At 37.7% G+C, this 16359-nt stretch overlaps 1 protein-coding gene across 10 annotated transcripts in view; it reads right to left on the minus strand.

Moving 5' to 3' along the window:
* Nucleotides 1–327: 327 nt before the first annotated feature.
* The window catches only part of PLCB4 (phospholipase C beta 4), a 408833-nt gene continuing 392801 nt past the window's right edge, over nucleotides 328–16359 (minus strand). For all 10 annotated transcript variants that reach the window (XM_037990701.2, XM_037990697.2, XM_037990700.2 and 7 more), the window contains 5 exons: nucleotides 12159–12260; nucleotides 7990–8047; nucleotides 7461–7547; nucleotides 4075–4111; nucleotides 328–1876 (listed from right to left, as the gene is read on the minus strand). In XM_037990701.2, the coding sequence (XP_037846629.1) occupies nucleotides 1788–1876; nucleotides 4075–4111; nucleotides 7461–7547; nucleotides 7990–8047; nucleotides 12159–12260 (373 nt within the window). In that variant the 3' untranslated portion in view covers nucleotides 328–1787. The remainder of the gene's footprint in view (nucleotides 1877–4074; nucleotides 4112–7460; nucleotides 7548–7989; nucleotides 8048–12158; nucleotides 12261–16359) is intronic.

The following is a 16359-nucleotide window of genomic DNA, read 5'->3' on the forward strand; positions in this document are numbered from 1 at the left end:
TCTAAATATGGTGATATTTTATTAACCAAAATTTTTCATGAGATGTTAGTGCCAAAAGATATGTAGTCTAACTCCACTGTTTTACAGGTAAGGAAACTAAGAACCAGAGATATTTTACAGAATCCAGTTCAAATCATAAATAGGAGAAAAACAAGTATATTACATCTGAAGTCAACTAGAATCTGCATATTTTGCATCATTTGGGTGAAAAACATGTGGGGGTATTAATAAGCCCCCTTGGAAAATAACGATGAGATCATGCATATGAAAAAGGCAAAACATTTGCTAGAATGCATCTTGGGAGCAAATACTCTGACGAGTGTTATGTGTATTTTAATTTTTTATTAGAGAAGTTGGAAGTTTAATTTCAATAGCGATGGTATCATCATTTTCTCCGCTTTGTTCAAAGGAACACACAGAATCAATTTGTACAAGCATATACAACAATTCATTTGGTGCTGTGCACTAAAATCAGTAATCTGATTAGTTCTAGACTACCGGGTTTCCATGCGCTCCTCTTGGCTTTGGTGGCATGGCTCAATTCCCAGCGGAATACTTTTTCATGCACTGTCTGCATCTCAACTACAACAGGCTTAAAGACCATGCAGATTAACACTGTAGCAAATTGTTTTGATATTTAACAGACATAAAAAGGTCATTTCCTGATATGAAATTCTGAAAATCTGCATAAATATTTTTGTGTAAAATTAAATTAGTTATGTATTTTTTTCAAACTAGAACTTGAAGTATCAAGAATGCCCACATAATTCATATACACATATATATAGACTTTTTCATTATGCTAAAAGTCTTGATAGTCAAATTATATTCTGTGCCATACATGTATTTAACCAGTATTTATTTGGCATTAGGTTAACTGTGTCTGTATGGATTAGTCTTTATTGGTGCTTGTGTATCATGCAAACATAGTTCTAGTATTCCTGCTTACTAATCTTGTCATGTGGCAATACTTAGATGATTTTGCTCTCTAACAGTGTGAATTAAAGAGTATAAATACTTTATACATGGTCACATTTACAAACGTTTGCCAATAATCACTTCACAATCTTTATGGTGTGAATTGTAGTATCTGGAATCTGCGGAAACAATTCCTATAAAGCAATGTCAGATGTCAACTTTCTTAAATGTGCCTAACACAGTTCTCCTTTGAGTAATGATGAGTTTTGGCACACACACACTGCTCTATTTTTCTATTGTTCTAGTAATTTCCACAACTTTTACAGGAAATTAGCCTCTGATGGCATGGTAGAGACACGGCACTTACTGATGAGGTAACTTAGCTGTAGAAAAATTTTGCAAAATTATTTGTCTAGCAGACCACCACTTCCGCTAATACATTTGTAGACAGAGTTTTCTTTTCCTAGTGCATGCACTTGCTATGAAATTGCTAATGCACTGTTTTTTGTTTTTGTTTTTTTGCTGCAGCTCAAACATGTCCTAAGGCATCACAAAGGAGAGTTGTTAACACCAAGCTCATTTACTTGTGATGGTATTTTATAGCAAACATGTTTAAGTTGTATTATCAATGGTTAAACTCTGCCTTACTGGAATAGTCAATTTTTGTGGATTTGTAGCTACTTTTGTTTGGCCAAGGAAATGCAGTACTCAAGCTGCTAAATAGAAGTCAATCAGACATTCCAAGTCTCTCTGGTTTCAGATATCATCTTGTTTACACATGAAGGAAACAAAATAAACAGCTTTCATCCACGGAGTTTGTGTTCAGAAGTTTGTGAGTGAATCTTTTGATGCTTTGTGGGTTTGCTGCTTCAGTTTGCATTTTGGAGTTTCATACTACTGTTGCTGGTCTGCGGTCCATCTCGGCTTCCAATTTCACCATCTGCTGCATCTCCTTCGCCTATAACATCAGAAACATGGCCTTACGTGTGTTGAAATTCTTATCTGAAGGCACTTAACAACCCTGGCCTCTCTTCTCCCATAAATATGATCCTGTCACCACATTCTTGCTACTCAAAATATGGTCCACGTAGAAGCAGCGCAGCATTGCCTGGGACTTTCTTAGAAACATAGAATCTTGGAGTCTACCCCAGACCTATTGAATCAGTTAAAATCTTCACTTTAACAAGATCTCCAGGAAGTTTTTATATACATTAAATTTTGAGAAGGACTGGTTTACACAGTGCCAGGAGAACCACTTGAAAAGAGGGTAGACCACTTGCTTTATCTTTAGACTGAAAAAGGGCAGGTTACTTCTTGCCACTTCTTACCACAAACTGCTTGATTTAGTTTCTACAGATTGACACGTTGCTTTGACTGTGTGTAGATAATTTTATCACATTTAGAGTAAGTATTGCTTATGTACAACTTATTTCCTAAATAGCCTGAAATTTAGTTAAAAGTAATTCCCTAAGAATCTAATTGATAGAGAAGTTCAGGTGAGAGCATATTACATTGGACTGGCTGGAGTCTTCTGTAAATGGAATGTTACAGGAACATGCAGGCCTTCAGGAATCCTATTGTACAAATTCTATCCCTGTGGGCTCTTACTTCTCTAGGGTAATTTTTATGGACTACCAGGAAGTAAGCAATAGTGAATTCAACCTCATGAGTTCAGATTGTCACTAAGACAACAAGCTAATTCGAGAAGAGGAAAGGGGGTACGACAGGGGCAGCGTCTGGTGAGAAATACTTGCTTGGAAACAGGAAAAAATCAAATAGTACATTTTAGTTTTTATTATCCAATTGGTAGCCTGGATGCTTTTGCCCAACCCAATGCACATATCTTTTGAGGAATGAGGATTGCCCATTTCTTTTTTTAGTGACATGCTGCTTTGAAATAAAGGACATTTGAAAATAGAAACATGGACCTATGAAGATACAAATCGGAGGCAGATTCTGAAGTGCCCTGATGTTAATATTCATGTCTGCTTAGATATTCCAACTAAATGGAAGGTTACTGGGAGGCGGTTTGGTCAACTCTGTACATTATACGAAAAGCATCTTCCAAATGAATTCTTGTGACAAAATTAATTTAACCCATAGACTATACTGTGATTTCCTCCTTCTTCTTACTTCTATATTTTGGCATTAAGTTTCATTTTGGTGAGGATGGATATAACAACACCAAAGAATTAAATCCTTCTGTGTAAATTTGGGATGGGTGGTTCCCTCTACCCAGATATTTTTTATGTCTAAAGTATAGTAATACTCTAATAGAGAAATGAAGAAATGGAGAAAAATATACAAACATGAAACTATGACACAAACAGTATTCATAAGGGATGACAGTGAAACATTATCAGCACTGGAAATTAAATACTTCCATGTTCAGTAAATAGTAGCAAACGATTCTCTGTGCTTCTCCCCCTTTAGCTTCTGAAGAAAGTATTGACCACGGTGTAGAAGGAAGAATCATAGGACATTACAAGACTATTCCAACAGCTAAGTTTTTGTATGAGTTGGGTGACCATTCATTCTCATTTGTCTGAGGCAATTCCAGTTTATGCCTGTAGTCCTAGATATTATGAATAGAGCTGCCTTTCACTCTCAAAACTATCCTGGTATGGACAATAAATTATATGGTCACCTTACTTATGAGGGGTGATCAGGGTCTTTAGCAGATGGGACTTAGCAGAGAGCATGACAAGAGTCATCGTGTAATGTTTCTACACGCAGAGCACAGCTCCGTCATTAAAAACCACCAACCAACTTTTACTGGGTGCTTTAAAAATTAATTGGAGTCATATTAACATTTGTGAGTGATCCGACTCTGTGACCCTGTCTTAGCTGTGGTCAGTCCAAATGACTGCTGCACATCACTACTCTGGTTATGTCTTTATTACCATGATCTGTTTCCCAGATCTGCAATAGAAAATACAGGCTCAAATACCCTCAGAAGTAATTCTCTAAAGACTCTGGGCATTTTGGCATGAATATGACATCAGAAATCCAAGCATGGAATAGTCAAGCTTTTAAATCCAAACCCTTCAGATATTAGTTATGACCAGATGTGACTCATAAATGGAGACTGCACAGAGAATATGGACGTAGTCGAGAAGGAAAGCAATGTCTTGCTTATCAGAGTTTCGGTCCTACCTTGAGATTGGGACACTGCATGACAGGATTTCAAAAGCTGTTTGTACAAAAATAGTAATGTCAAAATTGAGTCATACATACAAAGCAAAGAAAATAAATGAATATTGAAGTGAATTTGAGAAATGAATGCAAAACCATATACAGAAAAGCAAAAAGCTAAGGATAAAACACGTACACACCCCTCAGTGACAAACTTTCCCCTAGTTGATCTCAACAGAAAAAAACAAAACAAAACAAAACAAACAACCAACGCCTGTCATCCCCAGACTGTGCCTCTCTTCTGTGGCAGTAAGTGGAGAACCTAGCCTTTAAGCAAAACCTTTTACCTCTCTGTATCAAATGATAGGATTGATGACAAAAATCAATTTTTGAGACTCGAGTGTGTGACAGTAATGGAGTCGTTAATGTTTGAAATGGTACATGTCAAGACAGATGAGATATACTGTGTAGCTGGGAGGTCTATGAAAAAACTCAAGGAGGAAAAACATCCCCAACCTTCAGAGTTTTAAGTGAATAATCTGCTGACCAAGTAGGCAAGGACATAAAGTGGCTTACAAATAGCCTAGAAGGTGAGGAACCAGAATCAGGACCAAAACATACTGCCGCTTGGTTTGTTTCTGCCAGTGCCCCCAACACTGGGTTAGCTAATGGACTGAATCCATTCCAGGCCTTCCTTTGGAAGGGGAGATTTGGGATACTGATTAGGAGTAGGGTCACAGGAAAACAGAAAGAAACCTTTGAGGGAAATACTATGAGAGAATGTTTACATTTATCTCTGGCTTAGAAAAAAAGTCTTGGGATTTAACAATTATTTAGAATATTGTTGTGGAAGTTTGAATTGTCTGGAGACAGAGAACTGTTCTTGCTGATGAAATGTTTACCTGGTGATGAAAGGAGATATACTATATAGTTCCAGACCTTGCCTTTTCATGAGTAAAGAAGTGAAGTCACTGTATCTTTTGCACTATGCCCGTGACAGTGTTGTACCATACAGAGTAACTGTGAATTGAGAGCTTTCTAACCCTTAAATGCCAAAAATACTAGAAAGATCTGGGATTGAATTTGCAATTGAACAGGCCATATTTCTAAAGCAAAGCTTAACACAGAAATTCAAGTCCAAATTCTTTGCTTGCCAGAAGCATCAGTATGATATCTTAAATGTCTTTTCCTTGAATCTCATTAAATCTTTATCAGCTCTCAAGCCTTTTCATGTTCTATGCTTTCCCAAGCTTTTGTGACTCAAAGTATCAGTCGTGGGTGGTAGACCTTAAAAGACATTATTTGAATTTCTGGAACAAAAAGCCAGCACTCTCCCAATACAGTCTAATCAATATAGCTATCACTAATCTAGCAGTTTAATGCAAGAACTCTGGTGTGGCTTGAATTAGTCATGTATTAGGATAAAAGCTCAAAGTGATTTTTAAAAATTATGTACTTCGGCTCTGAAACTAGCGACACAAGATGACCGTATTCTCTAGCTCTGGCATACACCACTATTGTAGTGATGAGTAATTCTGAGCACATTTACATTCTTTAGTCAAACTTGTTGCTAAGCAACACAATTAATTTCCAAGTAGTTTCTTAATTTAGTTAACTAACACATAACTGTGCCTTACCTTTCACTGTGCACTTCTTCTAGGGAGAATTTTTAAAAACCTTCTCCAAGGCATCCTTATCCCTACCCATTGTTGAATCACTGAAGTGGCTTCTAAAGCTTTGGAGATGGTGGCTTTATCCTTATTCATATTCCTACATTTCCCCCAGGAGCACTTTCTGAGAAGTGCTTTACGAGCAAAACCATAAGCTAGGAAACTTGTACCAGAATGTGATGTGTTTATGAGTTGGTCAAATGAATTGGACCTATGGGGACAACAACCATGTATTGTCCCCTTGGAGTGGACTTGCTTATGAATAGAAGCATTTAGCTGAAAAGGACATGGGAAACATAACTAGGAAGTATGTTGATGAATAAAATTTCTGTCCACCAAAAAGTAAAGAATCTGAAACTAGAAGTCAGATTTATCTGTTACCCTATTGACATACAAAAAATGATTTTATTTTATTTTATTTTTTTTAACTTTCTCAAAGGTACCTTTTAGTATAATTCCTACTTAAGTATTCTTCAAGGGGAGCCATTTACTTTGGAAAAAAGTATTCCTTAAATAAGATTGTTTTATAGATGGGAGAAAACAGGAAGGAACAATGTGGCACAAGTACATATTTCATCAAAACCTCTCCGTTTCTACATTGAATTACCTAGGAATAATAATTTCTATACCAACTACACCTAAAGAATAACATTTGAACTGACATTTGTCTGATACTTAAATGATAACTGAGGGTCTTGTTGTCACAGGAACTAGAGGGATTTCCATCAACTTGAAGGTTGCTGATGGGCTGTAGCCCATTTGGGAAGGTGCCCATCTGTACTATGCACCAGATAAAAATACATTTCTCTTGGTGCTGGTATATGCCCATTGGCCTAACTAAACAGTTGGAGTTGGGATAACTCCTTTTTTTTTTTTTGAGATGGAGTCTCACTCTGTCACCCAGGCTGGAGAACTGTGGTGCGATCTTGGCTCACTGCACCCTCCACCTCCTGAGTTCAAGTGATTCTCCCACCTCAGCCTACTAAGTAGCTGGGACTACAGGTGCATGCCACCAGGCCTGGCTAATTTTTGTATTTTTAGTAGAGGTGGGGCTTCACCATGTTGGCCAGGATGGTCTTGATCTCCTGACCTGATCCACCCTCTTCAGCCTCGCAAAGTGCTGGGATTACAGGTGTGAGCCACTGCACCCGGCCTGGATAACTCTTTATTTGTGTATATTTCTTTATTTAGTGTCTTGTCTTGCTGGGAAAAAGCACCAAAACTACGGTATCTACTCATGCTCAGTGGTTTGTAGAGTGATGGGGGCTCATGACTTTAGATTCTACCTGTAAGCCCCAGGGAGGTTTTTAAACTTCATTTTCAGATTGAGGTTGAAAATAGGTGGTTTCTCTCATTTGCTTTTAAACATCATATCCCTTGCCTGTAGTTTGCAAATTATAAAACTCTAAATGAAAATGGAGAAATACTTTGTAATCTATTTTTTTCATACTCTCGCTTTTAGTAATTTCATTCTTAGAATCCCCATAATTTATCCAAATATTCTTTTTTTTTTTTTTTTTTTTTTTTTTGGCACAGCCAGATTCTGCTCCTGGTCCAAAAACAGGTACTTTCTTTTCTTTTTGGATATAATGGAGAAAATATAGTAATGTGCAACAAATTCTTCTATCCACCTTTCAATTACGATATGCAAAAAGCCACTGGTCACTATGGGCCACGGCATGTGTACCCCAAATTGGCTAGCTGCCTACATGTTTTTACGTATTTTAGGTAAAATACCTGCTCATTCTGTTTCTCTAGGAATTCTAGATGTTCAAGCTGGACTTTTTTCAACTGATCCATTTCTTTGGACTGCTTCATTGCGAGCTGCAAAAAATTAAATAAATAAAAATTAAAAAAAATTCTGATAAACTTTGGGTTACAATCTTAAAACAGGGATGAGAGATGAGTTGTAACTTTATAATTTAAGTGAAAGAGATAATAATTTTTAAAAAATCATCTCAAAATTTGTCGAGTTTAAACTCATAATTCTTTCTGGGAAGATCTTTCCTGCTAAAATCTTAGAAAATAATAGAGGACTTATGGATGACTAAACCTGGCTTCATTTTCTGTGTAAAACAGTGCCAAATCATTACCTTAAAGATTTTAGTGAGAGATTATTGTAGCTTTCAGGGAGCAGAGAAGCTGGAATGTTTAATGTACAGAAAAATCAAATTAAGCAAATTAGCTAGAGGTCTGGTGGCTAAGCATGAGTTATTGTTTATAGTTTTTTAAAGGAAGAATGCAAAAAATATAATAAAATACTTACTCTCTTTCTTTCTTCCAGAAACTTTTTAGTGTTGCTGCTGTTTAACTCCCTGACTCGCCTAAAAGCAATGGGCACAAATAATGGTTGGTATGACATTGAATGAAATTAATATTATATCAAATAAGAAAGAGATATATTCCATCAAATTCTCTGGATGGAATTATTGATTTATTTTTCTAATTTTTATTGTAGTATTTTCAAACATATGGTGTCCAGAGAAGAATATTTAAAAAACTGTGTGTGTATCCCTCAGATTAACCGATATTAGTGTTTTGCCATGTTTATCTGACATTTTTAAAGACAATAAACAGTTACAGATGTAATTAATGCCCCATTTGTATTCTTCCTGATTCAGTTTTCCTTCTTCCTCTCTCCCCAGAGGTAACCACTATTGTGAATTTGGTGTGGATCCTCTCACCCACGTTTTAATATTTTAAGCCACATATAGATGTGCCCATGTGTAATATAAGAGCTTCTCAAACTTTCCTGTGTATACCAATCACCTGGAGAGATGATAAAAACTAGGCTGTTGTGCCCTCCACTTTGAGACTTTGATTCAGTGGGCCTGGGGTGGGAGGTCTGAATTTCTAATAAGCTCCCACATGATGCTGATGTCGCTGGTATTGTTTCATGTGTTTTCTATATGTACCCATAGAGTAACATAGTCTGGGTTTCTTCTCATAGCTTACTACTTATTCTTATGTTTTAGAGATACATCCATATTCCAAATCACTTCATTATTTTCATTTGTTGTATGGATTTTTCAATTTATGAACAGACTACACTATTTCCTCATTGCCATGAACAAAAAGTAGGTTATTTTCAAACAACGCTACAATGATCGGGTGCATGGGCCCTGTAATACGTGACACAATAAGAGTCTGTTGAATAAATGGATGAGTGGATGAAGTGTGGTGTATATCTTCTTGTGCACATAGGCAAAGGCTGCTGTAGGGTGTATACTCACACTTGCCAGTTGGCAGGGTACAAACAGGCTCCTCCTTACTCCAATCCAGTTGTCCCAACTGCATTTCCATCTGCAGTGTCTGGGTATTACTCCTTCCCCATATTTCTGCCCACTCTTAGTACTATCAGACTTTCTTGTCAGTTGGATGCTCCTATGGAATGGCATTGCTCATTGTTTTAACTTGCATTTCCCTGACTACTGGTGAGGTAGAGTGTTTTTCATGAGTGAAAAAACCTAAACTTCTTGAACTTCTGTAATAATTGTCAGTTTGTTCAGGATTGCTCCATTTTCAGTTAGTTTTGGATATTTATATTTTTCAAAGCAATTCTGCACTCCATCTAACTTTTCAAATTTATTGGTAGTTGTTTTTTAATAGTAGACTTGCTTTTTCTTTGTAGTTAATTCCCTTTTTCATCCCTAACATCACTAATTCATGCTTTCTCTCTCTTTCTTTAGTCTTGGTGGAAGCTAACTGATTTATTATTCTTGTCAAATAAGCTTTTGTTTTTATGAATGCCCTCTATTGCATTTTGTTTTCTATTTCAGTATTTTTTGCTTTTTAAATTTATTTCTTTCTATCAGAGATCTTTGGGTTCACTCTGTTTTTCCAACTTCATATTCTCTTTGAGTGGTTAGCTCATTAATTTTCACATCTTTTACAAAATATATGCATCTAGGCTGTACTTTTCACTCCAAATATCACTTTAACTACCCTCTACACATTGATAAATAATGTTTACATTATCATTCAGTTATAAATATTGGGTAATTTCTGTTAAAATGTCTTCTTTGATCTAAAAAGGTAAGTATGATTTTCAGTTTCTATATATCTTTCTTAGTGCTGTGACAAATTTTTAAATTTTATTTCTCTTTAGTTAGATAAAGCGGATACAAACATACACACAGTATGGGTTTAGAACATAACTATCATTTGGTATAGAAAAATTATTTTTTAAAAAACAGCCAATTTGTAGATATTTTGGAACCACCTACCACTGGTTACAAACTTACAAGAGATAGCATATTAGAGTGACAATACTTAGCCAAAAATGTATAGTACTTGGGTGATGGACAACCTAAATGTCCTGACTTGATCACTGGGCATTGTATACATGTAAAGTTTTCTCATGTACCCCATACAGTTGCACAAATAAAAATAGAAAGTTACAATAAATAAGTACAGTTTTCAAAATAAGATAAATTTTAAGAACCTTGCTAATTAAGTTAGCAGTAACTCCAAATTGAAGATAATTTGACCTCAACCAAGCTAAAGCCCACTTTGTCACATATTTGAAAAAGATGGTAAAAAGCTATTAATTGGCACATTTGTCATGGTTAATTCTATATTTCACTTTGGACAGTTTAAAACAGTTCAAATTAATGAGGTTTTATCATGGCTGGAATATTTGGTGTTTTCAAGCTGAAGAAGGTGTCATTTCTATGTATATAAGGCCCTTAAACAAAGTTGCTTATCTGAGAATAACATCTAGAGAATGACGCTTTTTTCTTTTCTTTTCTTTTCTTTTCTTTTCTTTTCTTTTCTTTTCTTTTCTTTTTTGAGATGGAATCTTGCTCTGTTGCCCAAGCTGGAGTGCAGTGGCGCAATCTTGGCTCACTGCAAGCTTCGCCTCCCGGGTGAATGCCATTCTCCTGCCTCAGCCTCCTGAGTAGCTGGGATTACAGGAATGCACCACCACACCCAGCTAATTTTTTGGTATTTTTAGTAGAGATGGGGTTTCACCATGTTGGTCAAGCTGGTCCCGAACTCCTGACCTCAGGTAATCTGCCCACCTCGGTCTTCCAAAGTGCTGGGATTATAGGTGTGAACCACTGTACCTGGCTCATAAAACAGTTTTTCTCTGAGACATGGACTTCAGCCAGAAGGCCACCTTCATGCTAGGTATTATTCCCCCCATAGAAGGAACCTCACTGTCCCTAACTGCTGGTGGTGTAGTGGTTATGGAGCTGACAGCATTTGTATTCTCAGAGGTTTCCCGAGGTGGATGACGGGCAGCACAGGTGATCGCTAGGAATTAAGTGCCTATCCCTTGGGTAACATGACTATTGACGGCTCCTCAGATCACCTTTACCAGCTGTGTCTAAAGGGCTTGCACCTGACACCTTCTATGGAGGCCACATAAACCTTTTCCCCAATCTCAGGCAGCCAATGACTGCCTAATTCAGAAACACAAAAGCCTGGTACTCTTGCTTCAAAGAGGGACAAATCTGTGGTACAATTTTTTATTTGAGGTTACAGTGACCCTAGGTGAGACCACATCCTTGCTTAGGGCCTGTCCTGGGCCTTCGTGCTTCCTCACTCCCTTTCTCTGAAGGTCCCTTCCTCAGTGAATCACAAGCACCTCAATTCCTGTCTTGATCTGCTTCCAGAAAATTCACCTAACATAAGGACAAATGAGACAAACGGGATGGGAGCTTTAAAGATGATCCCATGTGAAGGACCACTAACGAAGACCATCCCCCTGACTGCTGCTGCTATTCAGAACTGGCCCATCCAGAACAGACTGACACCTGAGCAGTGGAGAGGCTTGCAGAATGACCCAATGGAACCTGGGAAGGATGCTTCAGAATTGTATTGACTATAGGCTGGGCACAGTGGATCACGCCTATAATCCCAGCACTTTGGGAGGCTGAGGCAGGCAGATCGCTTGAGGTCAGGAGTTCAAGACCAGTCTGGCCAACATGGTGAAACCCCCATCTCTACTAAAAATACAAAAATTAGCCAGGTGTGGTGGTACATGCCTGTAATCCCAGCTACTAGGGAGGCTGAGGCAGGAGAATCGTTTGAACCCAGAAGGCGGAGGTTGCAGTGAGCTGAGATTGGGCCACTGCACTCTAGCTTAGGTGAAAAAGCAAGACTCGGTCTCAAAACAAGCAAGCAAAAAAAATAAAATAAAAAAAAATTATATTATGTCATATTTTATACAACTTTGTTTGTAAAGCAGCACATATATATTGAATGTAAACCGATTTTACTGGTTGTAGTAAGCAACCAGAAAATGTGGACGATTGTTCTACAGTAATAATAACAAATCTTCATTGCAGTTATAATAGCAGAATTCCTAGTCAAAAGTCATAATTGTTCTTATGTCTCAGTTGTGTTTGTGTGTACACATGTAAAGAAAGTTGAGACTGTGTCCTCAAGTCAATGCCATATTCCTGCAGTGAGCACTCTCAGACTTACCTTTCCCGTTCTGCCTTATTCTTGATAGATTTATCTTGGCTGATGGCTTTGCTATTTTCCATAGAAATCTTAGCCTGGTGTGCTCGCATTTCCTTGCTTTCCCTATGTATTAAAAACAAGAAAACAAACAGGCAGGGGGATGTAGAGTTTTTTTTTAATGGGTAGAGAGATTCATCTGGGGAAAATGAAAAAGTTCTGGAGGTGGGTGTTAGTGACAGGTACACAACAATGTGAATGTACCTAATGCCATGCAATTAATGGTTACAATGGTAAAGTTTACATTTTATTTATATAGACATAATTTAAACATGGAAAAAACCCAAAAATACTTCTGCTTATAGCAATATGACTAGGCTTACTCCTCTCACTCTTTTTTTTTTTTTTTCTATTATCGAGCTCATCAACTTCTGTATTTTGGAAAAAGGAGGGAAGGGACCCCAAGCCATATGGATGCTGATCCCTGAGGGGCAGTGGCCACCTAGTGGTGAAGTGACAGTGATGGCCTGTGATGACGAGACAGTATTTTTGCTTATTAATATAAAGATCTCAGCTTTGCCTCATATTATATGGGACCAGATGGACTGGAAGAGAGAGAGAAAATGTTCTAACCCTCACAAACAGCCTTCCTGTTTCTATCAGCCACGGGAATGAAAGGGACTAAATGGTTTCAAGTAAGCACAGGGAACAGCAAAAAAGTAGGTTTGCAGGTGACCAACCACTGTATGTGTGAATGTGTGAATGCATGTGTATGCATGACACACGTTTATTTATGTGTGCATTAAAGGAATAAAACTTAAATGCTACATAGTATATGATTACAAAATTTTTTTTCTATAACCTATGGAGATCTATTGAAAGCACTGCCTGGAAACCAGCATCCAAGCAGTCAGGTTACCTAGGCACTGCTATTTGCTCGGCATCCAATGAGATGGGCAACACTGAAGTGGAGAGTTGCTCACTTAGCTACCCTAGAGCCACTTCAGCAGGAACATGTATAGAAACTTTGGACCCAAGAAGATCACTCTCAGATTTTACCATAACTTGTTAGGAAATTGACCTTTCTGTATTCATTCATTCAGCAAACACCAATGACCAAATGCTGCAGACAAATGTCAAGAAAGCAAAGATTTGTAACCAAGAATAATGGCTGTGATCATGAGGAAGAAACACAACCACCAGGGGTTTGAGTAAAAGCTAAAATACTGCTGTTGCTTTGAAAAATGCTTTTTCCATGGGTTTATTTGTTCTATTTATTTTTTATTATACTTTAAGTCCTAGGGTACATGTGCACAATGTGCAGGATTGATACATAGGTATACATGTGCCATGTTGGTTTGCTGTACCCATCAACTCGTCATTTACATTAGGTATTTCTCCTAATGTTATCCCTCCCCCAGCCCCCCACCTCCCAAAAGCCCCTGGGTGTGATGTTCCCCGCCCTGTGTCCAAGTGATCTCGTTGTTCAATTCCCACCTATGAGTAAGAACATAGGTGTTTGGTTTTCTGTCCTTGCGATAGTTTGCTGAGAATGATGGTTTCCAGTTTCATCCATGTCCCTACAAAGGAAACGAACTCATCCTTTTGTACAGTTGCATAGTATTCCATGGTGTATATGTACCACATTTTCTTTATCCAGTCTATCATTGTGGACATTTGGGTTGGTTCCAAGTCGTTGCTATTGTGAATAGTGCCGCAATAAACATACGTGTGCATGTCTTTATAGTAGCATGATTTATAATCCTTTGGGTATACAGCCAGGAACAGGATTGCTGGGTCAAATGGGATTTCTAGTTCTAGATCCTTGAGGAGTCTCCACACTATCTTCCACAATGGTTGAGCAAATTTACACTCCCACCAACAGTGTAAAAGCATTCCTATTTCTCCACATCCTCTCCAGCATCTGTTGTTTCCTGACTTTTTAATGATTGTCATTGTAACTGGCACGAGATGGCATCTCTTGTGGTTTTGATTTGCATTTCTCTGATGACCAGTGATGATGAGCATTTTCTCATGTGTCTGCTGGCTGCATAAATATCTTCTTTTCAGAAGTGTCTGTTCATACCCTTTGCCCACTTTTTGATGGGGTTGTTTTTTTTCTTGTAAATTTGTTTGAGTTCTTTGTAGATTCTGGATATTAACCCTTTGTCAGATGGGTAGATTGCAAAAATTTTCTCCATTCTGTGGGGTGCCTGTTCACTCTAGTGGTAGTTTCTTTTGCCATGCAGAAGCTTTTTAGTTTAATTAGATCCCATTTGTCTGTTTTGGCTTTTGTTGCCATTGCTATTGGTGTTTTAGTCATTTGCCCAGGCCTATGTCCTGAATGGTATTGCCTAGGTTTTCTTCTAGGGTTTTTATGGTTTTAGGTCCAACATTTAAGTCTTTAACCCATCTTGAATTAATTTTTGTGTAAGGTGTAAGGAAGGGATCCAGTTTCAGCTTTCTACATATGGGTAGCCAGTTTTCCCAGCATCATTTATTAAATAGGGAATCCTTTCCCCATTTTTTGTTTTTGTTGAGTTTGTCAAAGATCAGATGGTTGTAGATGTGTGGTGTTATTTCTGAGGCCTCTGTTCTGTTCCATTGGTCTATATATCTGTTTTGGTACCAGTACCATGCTGTTTTGGTTACTGTAGCCTTGTAGTATAGTTTGAAGTCGGGTAGCATGATGCCTCCAGCTTTGTTCTTTTGGCTTAGGATTGTCTTGGCAATGTGGGCTCTTTTTTGGTTCCATATGAACTTTAAAGCAGTTTTTTCCAATTCTGTGAAGAAAGTCATTGGTAGCTTGATGGATATGGCATTGAATCTATAAATTACCTTGGGCAGTATGGCCGTTTTCACGATATTGATTCTTCCTATCCATGAGGGTGGAATGTTCTTTCATTTATTTGTATCCTCTTTTATTTCATTGAGCAGTGGTTTGTAGTTGTCCTCGAAGAGGTCCTTCATATCCCTTGTAAGTTGGATTTTGGATTCATAGGTATTTTATTCTCTTTGAAGCAATTGTGAATGGGAGTTAACTCATGATTTGGCTCTCTGTTTGTCTGTTATAGGTGTATAGGAATGCTTGTGATTTTTGCATATTGATTTTGTATCCTGAGATTTTGCTGAAGTTGCTTATCAGCTTAAGGAGATATTGGGCTGAGACGATGGGGTTTTCTAAATATACAATCATGTCATCTGCAAACAGGGACAATTTGTCTTCCTCTTTTCCTAAATGAATACCCTTTATTTCTTTCTCTTGCCCGATTGCCCTGGCCAGAACTTTCAACACTACGTTTAATAGGAGTGGCAACAGAGGGCATCCTTGTCTTGTGCCAGTTTTCAAAGGGAATGCTTCCAGTTTTTGCCCTTTCAGTATGATATTGGCTGTGGGTTTGTCATAAATAGCTCTTAATAATTTGAGAAACGTTCCATCAATATCTAGTTTATTGAGAGTTTTTAGCGTGAAGGGCTCTTCAATTTTGTTGGCCTTTTCTGCACCTATTGAGATAATCATGTGGTTTTTGTCACTGGTTCTGTTTATGTGATGGATTATGTTTATTGATTTGCATATATTGAACTAGCCTTGCATCCCAGGGATGAAGTCAACTTGATCATGGTGATTAAGCTTTCCAACGTGCTGCTGTATTTGGTTTGCCAGTATTTATTTTATTGAGGATTTTTGCATGGATGCTCTTCAGGGATATTGGTCTAAAATTCTCTTTTTTGTGTGTGTGTCTCTGCCAGGCTTTGGTATCAGGATGATGCTGGCCTCATAGAATGAGTTAGGGAGGATTCCCTGTTTTCTGTTGATTGGAATAGTTTCAGAAGGAATGGTACCAGCTCCTCTTTGTACCTCTGGTAGAATTTGACTGTGAATCTGTCTGGTCCTGGACTTCTTTTGGTTGGCAGGCTATTATTGCCTCAATTTCAGAGCCTGTTATTGGTCTATTCAGAGATTCAATTTCTTCCTGGTTTAGTCTCAGGAGGGTGTATGTGTCCAGAAATTTATCCATTTCTTCTAGATTTTCTAGTTTATTTGCATAGAGGTGTTTATAGTATTCTCTGATGGTAGTTTGTATTTCTGTGGGATCAGTGGTGATATTCCCTTTATCATTTTTTTATTGCATCTATTTGATTTTTCTCTCTTTTCTTCTTTATTAGTTTTGCTAGTGGTCTATCAATTTTGTCGATCTTTTCAAAAAACCAGCTCCTGGATTCA

This window comes from Chlorocebus sabaeus, chromosome 2 (genome assembly GCF_047675955.1).
Source record: "Chlorocebus sabaeus isolate Y175 chromosome 2, mChlSab1.0.hap1, whole genome shotgun sequence".
In the NCBI taxonomy this organism is placed as follows: domain Eukaryota; kingdom Metazoa; phylum Chordata; class Mammalia; order Primates; family Cercopithecidae; genus Chlorocebus; species Chlorocebus sabaeus.